This window comes from Leucoraja erinacea, chromosome 21, assembly GCF_028641065.1.
Source record: "Leucoraja erinacea ecotype New England chromosome 21, Leri_hhj_1, whole genome shotgun sequence".
Lineage (NCBI taxonomy): Eukaryota > Metazoa > Chordata > Chondrichthyes > Rajiformes > Rajidae > Leucoraja > Leucoraja erinaceus.
Window position 1 is genome coordinate 19,841,698 of NC_073397.1, and position 13,203 is coordinate 19,854,900.

The following is a 13,203-nucleotide window of genomic DNA, read 5'->3' on the forward strand; positions in this document are numbered from 1 at the left end:
GTTGAAAAACATACTTGGCTAATAAAGTCTGATTATGATTATGATGATGAGCTGGAAGATGCGGGTCTTGGCCTCATGTTTGTCACAAATATTGTGGGTCGAAGGGCCTGTTATTGTGTTGTGCTGTTCTATGTTCTATGCTGGCACATAGGGCTAGTCACACTTGCCTGCATTTGGATCACACCGCTCTAACTGCCCAAGGCTGGGCTAGAGTGGACACATTGGCTCTGTGGGATCTATCTCCCTGTGTGCTCTCCCAAAGGCAACTAGCTTGCTTTGCTACACGTGGACCTGAGGTCATGGCTGATCCCCAGCCTTGTTAGTTTTACTGCCCTGTCCCCATATCCTCTGATTCCCTCAGTGTCCAAGATATTATCCACCCATTGGGCGGTACATTGGCACAGCAGTAGAATTGCTGCTTTACAGCACCAGAGTCCCGGGTTTGATCCTAACTACAGGTGCCGTCTGTACGGAGTTTGTATGTTCTCCCCGTGACAGCTTTGGTTTCCTTTGGTGTGCTCCGGCTTCCTTCCACATTCCTAAGACGTGTAGGTTTGTAGGTTAATAGTATTCTGTAAAATTGCCCCTAGTGTGCAGGATGGAACGAGTTTACTGGGATTGTTGTCAATGAGGACTCGGTGTGCCGCAGGGCCTGTGTCCATGCTGTAAAACTAAAACTAAAACTCAACCTTGAATGACACAGACAGATCCTTGGAGAGATACAGCATGGAAACAGGCCCTTCAGCCCAACAAGTCCATGCTGGCCCCCCGACCACCCGTTAATACTAATCCTAAATTAATTTAATTTTGTATTTTCCCCACATCCCCATCAACTCCCCCCACCCCCAGATTCCCCCAGCCACCCGCACTCTAGTGGCAAGTTACAGAGGCCAAGCAACCGACTTCTCTGGGATCCGGGGAGGAATCGGAGCATCCGGAAGAGCTCACTGATAAATCACCTCACTGTAAAACCTAGTCCTGTCGTCAACCTCCACTCTCTGCTGTGAGGCAGATCACCCAGAGGGAGAGGGAGAGGGAGATCACCAGTGGCACAGAAACACAGTCACTCAGACCTCCTTTCTATGTTTCTCGGTGTCTGCGAACACAGAGGAGCCAGAATGAGCCGACAGCCTTTAGCCCCGTTGGCCAATGCTAAGTCTCTGATTGTTTTTCATTCTTCCCTTGTATTTTTGGTATTTATAGTATCCTGTACTGTATAGACTGATGCTTTATATCTGCGTAATTCCCCGTTTCCCCACAGCTGTTTTCCTAGCCTCATTTTCTAGGCACATAATCGCTGGAAAATACAGACTTATTTTTAGATTGTTTGGAAGTTGGTATACACACCTCTGAGGAACAATAAGAACAAAATGAATTTACAACCTACATTCTGGTTGCTAAGCATTGCCTAGAGGAAGGTACCGGAACATCTGTTGATTTTATCAGGATGTATTGCGAGGGAAATTGTCCGTGGATCTATGAAGCTGTCATGTATTCACTGAGCTTGTTACATGCGAGTGCAATCTGAAGCCGGCACTCTGTAACTGAACATATAAAGTCTGTTATACATCTTGTGAAACCCAATCGACACGGGTAAGATATACAATACACCAGGGCGTGCAATGTAGAGCTCAGGAGATGGGTTATTGTAGCCAGGACACTCAGATATTCTCTTAAGTTTATAGGTCCTAGGAGCAGTATTAGGCTATTCAGCCCATCAAGTCTAATCCACCATTCAATCGTGGCTGATCTATCCTTCCCCCTCAACCCCATTCTCCTGCCTTCCCCACTTAACCCCTGACACCTGTACTAATCAAAATTATGTCAATCTCCACTTTAAAAATACCCAATGAGGGCCTCAACAGCCGCCCGTGACAATGAATTCCACAGATTCACCACCCTCTGACTAAAGATATTCCTCATCTCCTTTCTAAAGGTACGTCCTTTTATTCTGAGGCTGTGCCCTCTGGTACAACACTCTCCCATTAGTGGAACCATCCTCTCTGCAGCCACTCGATCCAGGCCTTTCACTATTCTCTGGCTGGTCTTTCTATCAAAATCAAAAGGACATTTATGGGTTTCCAAGGATCGAAGACTTCATTCCCCTCGTGGATGAAACTCTGGAAGATGCAGATTAATGCCCAGAAGTGGTAGAGTAGGGAATCAAAAAGCAGACGACATCGGTTTAAAGTGAGGCAGGAAAGATGCAATAAGGACCTGAGGGTCAACTTTGTCATGGTATTAATTATACAAGTTGGGACATTATGTTCTAGTACAACACATGGATGTGGCATTTAGAGTACTGTGTGGAAACAAGTAACTGCAGATTTCTCTGGTTTACAGTGTTGGGGTAACATTGCAGGGCGGGCAGCATCACGGGAGAATGTGGATGAGTTACGCTTCAGATCAAGTCCCCTCTTCAGTCTGATGGAGTATTGTGTTCAGGTTTGTTAATCCTGCTGTAGAAAGCAGGTCATTAAGTTGGGAAGAGTGCAGAGAAGAATTACAAAGATGTGGTTAAGACTCCAGGGCCTGAGCTATAGGGAGAGGTTGGGCAGACAAGAACCTTATTCCGTAGAGAGCAAGAAGCTGAGGGCTGATGTTATAGAGGTGCACGAGATCACAAGGGGAATATACAGGGTGTTGATGCTTTTAGGGGAATCAAGAGCCAGAGGACATAGGTTTAAGGTGAGTGGGGAATAATTACTAGGAACCTGAGGGGGAACATTTTCCACTGAGAGGGTGGTGGGTATATGAGTTATAAAGAGAGGTTGGATAGGCTGGGACTTTATTCTTTGGAGTGCAGGAGTCTGAGGGGTGACCTTATTGACACATACAAGTTCAATAAGGGTCATGGATAAAGTGAATGCTCACAGTCTTTTTCCCAGGGTAGAGGATTCTAAAAGTAGAGGGCATACGATTAGGGGGAGAGATTTAAGAGGGATCTTAGGGCAACCTTTGTCACTCAGAGTGCAGTCTGTATCTGAAATGAGCCTAGAGGAAGTTCTACATATGGACAAAATTAAGAATTAAAAAAAACATTTGGACAGATACATGGATTGGAACGGTTTAGAGGCCCAAAATGCCAACTTGGTCAGCACAGGCAAGATGGGCCAAAGGGCCTGTTGTCAAGCTGCGCAGCTCTATGACTATGATAGTACAGCATAGGAACAGGTCCTTCAATCCATGATGTCGGTGTCGAACATGATGCCAAATTAAACAAATCACCTCTGCCTGCACATGACCACCTACCCCTCCATTCCCTGCATATCTATGTCGCTTAAATGCCACGATTGTATCTGCTTCCATTACCAACCCAGGCAGCGCATTCCAGGCACCCACCACGCTCTGTGTATCAAAATTACCCTGCTTTTGTTTCCAAAATAACATTACAGTTTACCTAACTGGCAGGAAAAATACATGTGTTTCAGTTTCTATGCTCCAATAACGTGATCCAGTAATAATCTATTATTCCTTTGCTAATAGCAAGGTGAATGCTTCCCGTAGACAGGAGGACCTCCCCAACACCCACACCTTTTCCTGATCCTTGAAGGAGATTCTTTAACCTTCAGGACTTGAGGGCCTGAGCTATGCGGAGAGGTGGAGTATGCAAGGACTCAATTCCTTGGAGCGCAGGAGGATGAGGGGTGACTTTATAGAGGTGTACAAAATCATGAGAGGAAATTAGAATGTAAACACACAGAGTCTCTTGCCCAAAGAAAGGCAATTGAGAACCAGAGGACATAGGTTTAAGTTGAAGAGGAAAAGATTTGGAAAAGATAGGAACATGAGGGGTCATTTTTTTTTACAGAAAGTGTGGTGGATGTATGGAATGAGCTGCCGGAGGAGGTCATTGAGGCAGGTACTATCGCAATGGTTAAGAAAAATTAGGATAGGTGTGTGAATAGGATATGTTTAGAGGGATATGGGCCAAACGCAGGCTGGTGGGGCTAGTGTAGAGGGGGCATGTGGGTGGGCGTGGGAAAGTTGGGTCGAAAGGCCTGTTTCCATGATGTATAACCCCTTATGACCCTATAACTTCTTCTGCTGAAAAACTGAAATAACACAGATAACACAGCACGCAGCAGATCTGCAACCATCTGTGGAGAAACTGGGAATGTAGTTGTTCTCACCTCCACTCTCTTCCCTATTTGATCTTGCATTGTTCCCACTTCCGATGGGTCATCTGCCGAAAGTCTCATCCCTGTTTCTCCCTTCATGGGCGCTGCCTAACCTGCAGACCTTATCCAGCACTTTCTATTTTAATTTCATTTAATTTGTGTTCCTTTAAAGCTGGGCCTGACTAAAGTGTATTTTTAATTCATCCCTTTATCATTTATTTCTCTTACATCATGACTCCATTTGCCCGTGTCTCATGTACACCCTTTCTTCATCTCCCCCTCTTCTCCATAAATTAAAACGTGCTTCATTTCGTCTCCAAAGTTTAGAGCAAAGATGAAGGGTCATTGACCTTAATCAACTTAGTCTCTCTCTCCACAGAGGCTGCCCAACTTGCTGTTTCCAGCACTCTCTGTTTGCATTAAGAACGTTTCCTCAGTTTATCCTGTCCTCCACTCCCATCACTTGGATTGGATTGGATTAACCATGAGGAGGAGTTGGACAATAATGGCACGAAGACACAAGGAACTGCAGATGCTGGTTTACCAATAAAGACACAAAGTGCTGGAATAAGTCAACGGGTCAGGCAGCATCTCTGGAGAACATGTGTGGGTTGGCAGCAAGAATCACAGAGGGGGGAGCAGTCAGTGAGTATCTCACAGAACTCCCATCGGAGAGAGAAGGAGAATTTCTTCAAAGCAGGCATACCTTAAGGAGATTTTGCAGGGGAGCAGTAAAATGAAGACACGAGGAACTGCAGATGCAATGAGATTAGTTTAGGTTGACATCAGGGTTGGCACAGACATGGTGGGCTGAAGGGCCGCCTGCGCTGCACTGTTCTGTGATCAATGAGGATAGTCAGGAGAAATGGCTTGCCTGCCTGACAGTCTAGTTCCTTGGACTTTATTGATCGTCAGTAGAAGGGCCCATCCCCTAATCACTCCCCCAATGTTCTGGGGCGGAGAGAGAGGTGTCAAAGGGGCCGAGGCTGGAAATAAACAAAATCAAAGCAACAACTGTTTTGGATTTGGAACAATTATAAAGGGATCTGTTTCAAGAGAGGGCCATCCTGTGTCTACCCTATCGCATTCTTCAAACCTGACAAACGATTCATCCTGTGAACAGTCTCCCCTGCTCCATCTGAATCACTGGCAGTTACAAATGACAACTATGAATTCGAATCTGGCCAGGATTTCACCGCTGAAAATGCCACTTGTGATTTACTGGCGGCCAGTGAAACTCTTGTAATTTAGATCACTGGATCATACTACATTTAGGCTTGGTTGCAGCCTCATTGGACTTGCGATGTGTACATTTCCAAGTCCTTTCTGAACAGAAAGGCCTGGATAGAGTTGACGTGGAGAGGATGTATCCACTAGTCGGAGAGCCTAGGACCAGAGGCCATAGTCTCGGAGTAAAAGGACGGACCTTTAGGAAGGAGATGAGGAGGAATTTCTTTAATCAGTGGGTGGTGAATCCATAGAATTCATTGCCAAGGAAGGTGTGGAGGCCGTCAATGGATATTTTTAAGGCAGAGATTGATATATTCTTGATTAGTACGGGTGTCAGTGGTTATGGGGAGAAGGCAGGAGAATGGGGTTGAGAGGGTAACACAGATCAGCCCTGATTGAAAGGCAGAGTACACATGATGGGCTGAATTACCTAATTCTGCCCCTAAAACTCATGTACATGCAGAATTAGAAGTGATTGAATCATACAGCATGGAAACAGGCTCTTCGGGCCAACTTAGCCACGCCGACTAACATGCCCCATCTACACTAGTCCCACCTGCCTGCGTTTGGCCCATATCCCTCTAAACTTATCCATGTACATGTCCAAATATTTCTTAAACTTTGTGATAGTACCTGCCTCAACTACCCGCTCCAGCAGCTTGTTCCATATATCCACCATCCTTTGTGTAAAAAAGTTGCCCCTCGAATTCCTATTACATTATTTATACCAGGTTAGCTTGTGATTATGGTCTTTCATAGCTAAAATAAATCCCAGCCTTCCTTCGCAGTGTTCAAACTCCAAAATAATCCTTTAAACATCTTGATTTCTTGTTTTGTGGTCTCTGTCAATTTCCTACACATGATCCACAGTTTTCCAGCAACTAACCCAGATTCTGCACTGCCTTGAAGGTCCCTGTAGCCCATCAACACTGAACCCATCACCCAACATAAGTTCATAAGTTCTAGGAGCGGATTTAAGCCATTTGGCCCATCATGTCTACCCCACCATTCAATCATGGTTGATCTATCTTCCCCTCCCAACCCCATTCTCCTGCTTTCTCCTCAAGACTCCCAACACCTTTACTAATCAAGAAGCTGTCAATCTCCACCTTAAAGATATCCATTTAATTGGCTTTCACCGCCAATGAATTCCACAGATTTACCAACCTCTGGCTAAAAAAATTCCTCCTCATCTCCTTTCTAAAGGTACGTTGGTTTATTCTGGTCCTAAGTTCTCCCACTAGTGGAAACATTCTGTCCGCATCCACTCTATCCAGGCCTTTCACTCTTTGGTAAATTTCAATGAGGTTCCCCTTCATCCTTCTAAGCACCAGCGAGTACAGGCCCAGAGCCTTCAAACGCTCATCATATGTTAACCCAACCATTCCTGGGATCTTTCTTTTGGACCCTCTCCAACGCTCAGAGGAGATTTCACAGTGGAATAAGCCAAAATGTAGAAACAAAAAAAACTACAGATGCTGGTTTACACCAAAGATAGACACAAAATGCTGGAGTAACTCAGCAGGTCAGGCAGCTGAGGAAGGGTCATGACCCGAAACGCCACCTGTCCTTCTCCAGAAATGTTGCCCGAGTCGCTGAGTTACTCCAGCATTTTGTGTCCCATCTTCAGACTAAGCCAGGACCAGACGTGCAAGGTATTCGGGGGTGAATTGTGGCTAAACGGTGAGGATCGACACTGAGAAACAAACGAGGGGCAAACAATGTGAGTGTTGGAGTAAGCTTGACCTGCTGGAACAGCCACACCTTCCCCTCTGCTATCCGTCATGACCCACTGTCAGTGCTGGCAAGACCAACATGTCGCGCCCATCCCCAAAAGCCGTGCGGAACACACACAGTTGGAGTAACTCAGCGTATATTGTGCAGCATCTCTGGAGCACAGGGATAGCTTCGCCCTTCAGACTCAACCGAAAATGTCACCTATCCACGTCCTCCATAAATGCTACCTCTCCTGCTGAGTTAATCCAGCACTTTGTGTTCTACATAAGATTCCAAGATTTGCAGTTCCTTATGTTTACACCCAACTACCTCCAACTACCAACAAAGTGGCTTGCTCAGTTATTCCAGAGGGCAGCTCGGAACCGCCACGTTGACAGCAGGACTTCTGCTCTGAGGGAGACCAGTGACCCTGTGAGGGCTTATGACTATCTGGTGTCTCCAGGTTTATGATTGCTGGGACTGGCCTTCACTACAGACTTCCAGAACTAGTTGAATTTGAGTCTGGGGTGGGATTCGAACTTTTGTCTCCAGACCATTAGCTTTGGAACACAACCTAAACAGTTGTTGTTGGTCACCAAAGCATTGAGGTCATATGTAAAATGGTCTGTTCCAGCTGCACATAATCTCCTCCCACCTCACCAACCTTTGCCTCCAGCCCCTGCCCTGCATCCCCCGATTCAGTAATGTAACCACTGTGATGCCCTCCCCAGCGGCAAGAGTTGATTGCCAGCTCCCGTGAGCAGGCAAACCAAAGGGCAGGAGGGAACGCCAACGAACCATGGACCATCATCCCAATGGTCGCAGGGAAATCAGTCTTAATCTTGTCTTGGGCTAGGAAGAGCTAGGATCATCTCAGTGACTCCCGGCTAACTCTGTGGCTGTGCGTCGTTCAGATACCCCTTTGGACATTCTGGCCATTCGCTCCGGGCTCACGCAGTCGCACAGACTAGCTGTTTACCGAGCGTTGTGTGTGCAGTAGCCATGCTATCTGTCGTTGGCACTGGTTGCCATGCTGTAGCTGCCAATGCAATGAGCTAATCCCAGCCGGTGCACATGCAGTGAGCTCACACTGACCTCCGTCGGGTTCGAGGGTGCTGGCTAAAGCCCCGACTCCCCAGGGAGCTGCAGCTGCCCAGGGAGGAGAAGACAACCCTGTCCCCCGTGCTCAGCGACATCTCGTCCACCTTGAAGGAAATGGAGTTGAAGTAGATGGGGTTGGCATGGGCCCTGAAGGAATCACGGTGGGATCTGGTGGGACTATCGAGGTGTTGGGACCGGTAGCACATACAGGAGCAAAGGGACTCAACGTCCGAGATGGACTGCGGTGGGCTGTCACGTCTGATCTCCACCTCCCCCTTCACCAGAGAGACCAGGTTGCTCCTGCGTCTGCCCGCCTCTCCTGGCAGGAGAGTGGCGTTCCGGCCCGGACTGTCCACGGCCACCGACATGGCCAGGTGGTCCTTGTTCCCGGCCCGCTCCTCTGCGTCCCTCTTCTCATCCTCCGAGTTCATGGTGAGGAACCTCAGGACCACCAGGTTGAGGAAGGCTCCGATCACCGTCAGCCCGACCAGGATGTACATGAAGCTGAACGCCACGTAGGGAGGGCTCTTCTGTAAGGCCTCGTTGTTCTGCAGGGCCACAAAATCCCCAAAGCCGATGGTGGTGAGGGTAATGAAGCAGTAATAATATGCGTGGAAGAAGGTCCAATCCTCAAAGTGTGCAAAGGCGGCGGCTCCAATACACAGGGTGCCCAGGCATGAGAAGAAGCCCACAGTCACCATGTTCTCCATAGACACCTCCGTGTTCTTCATGCCCAGGCATCTCTTTATCCTCTTCAGCAGGTATCGAACAAAGGTGTTCATTCGCTCACCCAGACTCTGGAACATCACCAGGGTGAGTGGAATCCCGAGCACTGCGTAGAACATGCAGAAGGCTTTGCCGGCGTTGGTACCTGGGGCAGCGTGACCATAGCCTACAGTGGAGAAGAGACAAGAGGCCAACAGTTAGAACAAGGAGGAGGATGAGGGGTCACCTTATAGAGGTGTACAAGAACATCAGAGGAATAGATCGGGCAAATGCACTTACCCAGAGTAGGGGAATCGAGAACCAGAGGACATAGGTTTAAGGTGAGGGGGTGAAAGATCTAATAAGAGCCTGATGGGTAACCTTTTACACAGAGGGTGGTGGAATATGTAATGAGCTGTAAGAGGACGTAATTGGGGCAGGTACTATCACAATGTTTAAGAGACAGTTAGACGGGTGCACGTATCGGGTAGGTTTAGAGGGATATGGGCTAAGCGCAGATAGGTGGGACTAGTATTGGTGGGCAGGCAAGTTGGGCCGGAGGGCCTGTTTTCATGTTTATGACTATGACTCGCTAATAACGATAAGTTTGCTCGATCCACTGAGGCCTGCTGCATCTCTTGGCTGCTTACCCATTTTAACTCTTCCCATTCCCACACTGACATTTGTGTCCGGGAACTCCTCCATTGCCAGAGCGAGGCCCCTCGCAAACTGGACGAGCTTACAATCCTAGGGTATGAACACTGAATTCTCCAATTTCAGGTTACTAACCTCCCCATCCTTTTTCTTCCCCCCCCCCCCCCCCCCCCCCCCTCATTTTCTTCCCTGTGCCCCACGTGGATGTACACACAACTCTCCCCTTTCCTCTCCACCTGCCCACTTCCCCCTATGTTCCTTCCTCTGGCTATACTCTGACTCTTCTAACCTTATCTCACACTCCTCATCTCTGGCCTTCGTCCAACCATCTGCTTATCAGAACCACCCCTCATTTGTAGAAGACCGTGCCGTGTGATTCTATGAAAACTGTGTGCAGATGGTACGGATAGATAAGTGGAGGAGTTGGCATGGACATGGTGGGCCGAAGGGCCTGTTTCTGTGCTGTATGACTCTATGATTCAATGACAAATGTGGGTAAGTGGAATTAGTATAGATAAGTAAAGCAGTATTGATGGGCCGAATGGCCTGTTTCCATGCTGTATCATGTTTCGATGACAAATGTGGCTAAAGGGATTAGTATAGATAAGTAAAGCAGTCGGCATGGACATGATGGGCCGTATGGCCTGTTTCCATGCTGTACGGCTCAATTACTATTTCTCAAGAGTAGAATTACGACCCTTCTAATCATATCTGCTGCATCAGCCTCGCTAGAGGATGGTGTGTCAGAGTGTAAATGACATCACTCCACACTGTTGCCAGTCAGCGCTTTCATTACCTGCGAACAGTTGTATTTCCTCATAACAGATTTAATAATGTTCCCAGGATGGCTTTTGTAAATGAATCTCCAGGGCGCAGTTGAGACACGCACAGATCAGAAGTTGTAAACATGTGGAAATATTACTTGGGGAAAGACAAAGACATCCACCAAGGCTGTGTCACCCAGGACACAAACACACAGGGAGACACCTCAAACTCCGGGATTTGTGTTGCCAACTCTTAGTGACAGAACTTGGCAGGGGTTCACAAATGGTCTCGTGACAAATGGGCTGAGGAAGTCAGCCGATGACCCTGACTGGTGGTTCTAGAGGGGTAAAGACTGTGACGTGGCCAGATACTACCCAGTAAGTCAACACACGTTAAGTCGAGGTTATTGGCATATGTGCGAGTACAGTCAGGCACAAGTACGGTGAGAATCTTGTTGCAGCAGCAGAGAGTCTGAAATCTGAAGAAGTCCGGGAGTATGAAGGAGAGCCCTGACCTGAAACATGACCTCTATGAATGTTCTCTAGAGATGCTGCCTGCCCTGCTAAGTTATTCCAGCATTTTGTGTCTTTTTGTGTAAACCAGCGTTTGCAGCACCAGTCCCATCGAAGCTAAGCAACCCATTTGACCGGGTTTGGGCCATATCCCTCTAAACCTTGCTTCCCCCTACGTAAGGGACAAAGGAGGACCCAGCTGGGGGGGGGGGGGGGGGGGGGGGGGGGGCATCATGAGGGGGGGGGGGGGGTGAAGAACCTGGCGTGGGATACTTTGTAACTTTGTAAGCGCTCTTTAGGGGCGACTATTTGCATACCTTGGGGGTGCAAGCAACGAATTTCGCTGTGACAATGTGACCTGTCACATGTGACAATAAAATATTCATTCAGTCACTCATTCATTCATGTATCTGTCCAAATGTCTTTTAAATGTTGTTATAGTATCTACCTTGACTATCTCTTCTGGCAGTTTATTCCACATATTCAGCGCCTTCTGTGCGGAAAAGTTACCCCTCAGGTTCCTATTGAATTTTAGGTGCACAAAAAAGCTGGAGAAACTCAGCGGGTGCAGCAGCATCTATGGAACGAAGGAAATAGGCAACGTTTCGTCCCGAAACGTTGCCTATTTCCTTCGCTCCATAGATGCTGCTGCACCCGCTGAGTTTCTCCAGCTTTTTTGTGTACCTTCGATTTTTCCAGCATCTGCAGTACCTTATTAAATACATCCTATTGAATTTTGCCCCTCTCGCCCTAAACCTATGTCCTCTGGTTCTTGATGCCCTTAAAGTGGGCAAAAGGTATTCCATGTAACCATGTAATATAACAATTACAGCACGGAAACAGGCCATCTCGACACTTCTAGTCCGTGCCGAACACATAATCTCCCCTAGTCCCATATACCTGCGCTCAGACCATAACCCTCCATTCCCTTCCCATCCATATAACTATCCAATTTATTTTTAAATGATAAAAAATCGAACCTGCCTCCACCACCTTCACTGGAAGCTCATTCCACACAGCTACCACTCTCTGAGTAAAGAAGTTCCCCCTCATGTTACCCCTAAACTTCAGTCCCTTAATTCTCAAGTCATGTCCCCTTGTTTGAATCTTCCCTACTCTCAGTGGGAAAAGCTTTTGGGAAATGTTTTTGGATTTTGTCGGATCAAAGTCTATTTGAAGTGGAGGTTAATGTATTCACCATATATATCCCCCTCATGGTTTTAGACACCTCTATAAGATCATCACTCGACCTCCTCGAAGGAACATGCCTTTCGGTCCACAATGTCTGTGCCAAACATGATGCCAACACATATCTGCCTGAACGTGATACATATCCCTCCGTTCCCAGCATATCCATGTGCCCATGTAAAGCCTCTTAAATTCCATGTTTGTATCTGCCTCCACCACCACCCTTGGCAGCACATTCAAGGCACCCACCGTCCGTGAGAAAAATAACTTGCCCCCGCACATCTCCTTTCAACTTTGCCTTTCTCACCTTAAAACTCTAAGGGATTTTTTGTTTGTCATCCACTGCCTTAGACAACCAGAGATGTTTGGGAGGGTTGCCATGGCAGCTGTTTTTGGATTTTGTCGGATCAAAGTCTATTTGAAGTGGAGGTTAATGTATTATTTTTAACACACTGAAGTAGTAATTGAACTGGTGATTGTAACAAAAATATCACAGCGAGCATAAAATAACACTGGTGAGATCTGTTGTGTGCATTCACATATTTGCTTTAACAGTTCTTCCAAGCCAGAACTTCTGTTTAATAGTCGTGAAAAAAAACCCAGACAGCACTGGTCGAGTTATGCAACTGTGAAGATAGACTGAAGATGAAGATTCTTATCATTCCTCTGTCATCTCTAGTTTCCCTCTCCCTTGAATCTCAGTCTAAAGAAGGGTCTCAACCCGAAACGTCACCTAATTATTTTTTCCACAGTTGCTGCCTGACCCGCTGAGTTACTCCAGCATTTTATGCCTATCTTCGGTGTAAACCAACATCCTACACACACACACACACACGTCATACACTTGTGGTTGTCCACTAAGCAGAGAATGCTCCAAGAACAAACTCTAACCAGGACTACAAACATTGACCTCTCAGCAGTTTAAAAACATGCAATTAGGTTGATTAAGTCAAGGGAAGCTGGGGAAGTCAGAAGTTGTTGTCAATTAGACTTAAGAAGAATAATAAGAAGACCAGAGGAGAAGAATAGTTTACTATGCAACAAAAGGCTGGATTCAGAACAGTGTGGAGTGAATAGACAGGTGACGTTTCAGATCAGGAACCTTCATCGGGCTCTTCAATCCCACCCGAAACGTCATCAATCAATTCCCCCCACAGTTCCTCCAGCACTATGTTTTGGTCCGGGTTCCAGCATCTGCCTTCTCTTGTCAT

At 47.0% G+C, this 13,203-nt stretch overlaps 1 protein-coding gene across 1 annotated transcript in view; it reads right to left on the reverse strand.

Moving 5' to 3' along the window:
• Window positions 1-1,844: 1,844 nt before the first annotated feature.
• The window catches only part of LOC129707359 (potassium channel subfamily K member 9-like), a 30,036-nt gene continuing 18,677 nt past the window's right edge, over window positions 1,845-13,203 (reverse strand). Inside the window, exon 2 of the mRNA XM_055652339.1 lies at window positions 1,845-9,060. Coding sequence (XP_055508314.1) covers window positions 8,153-9,060 — 908 coding nt within the window. The 3' untranslated portion in view covers window positions 1,845-8,152. The remainder of the gene's footprint in view (window positions 9,061-13,203) is intronic.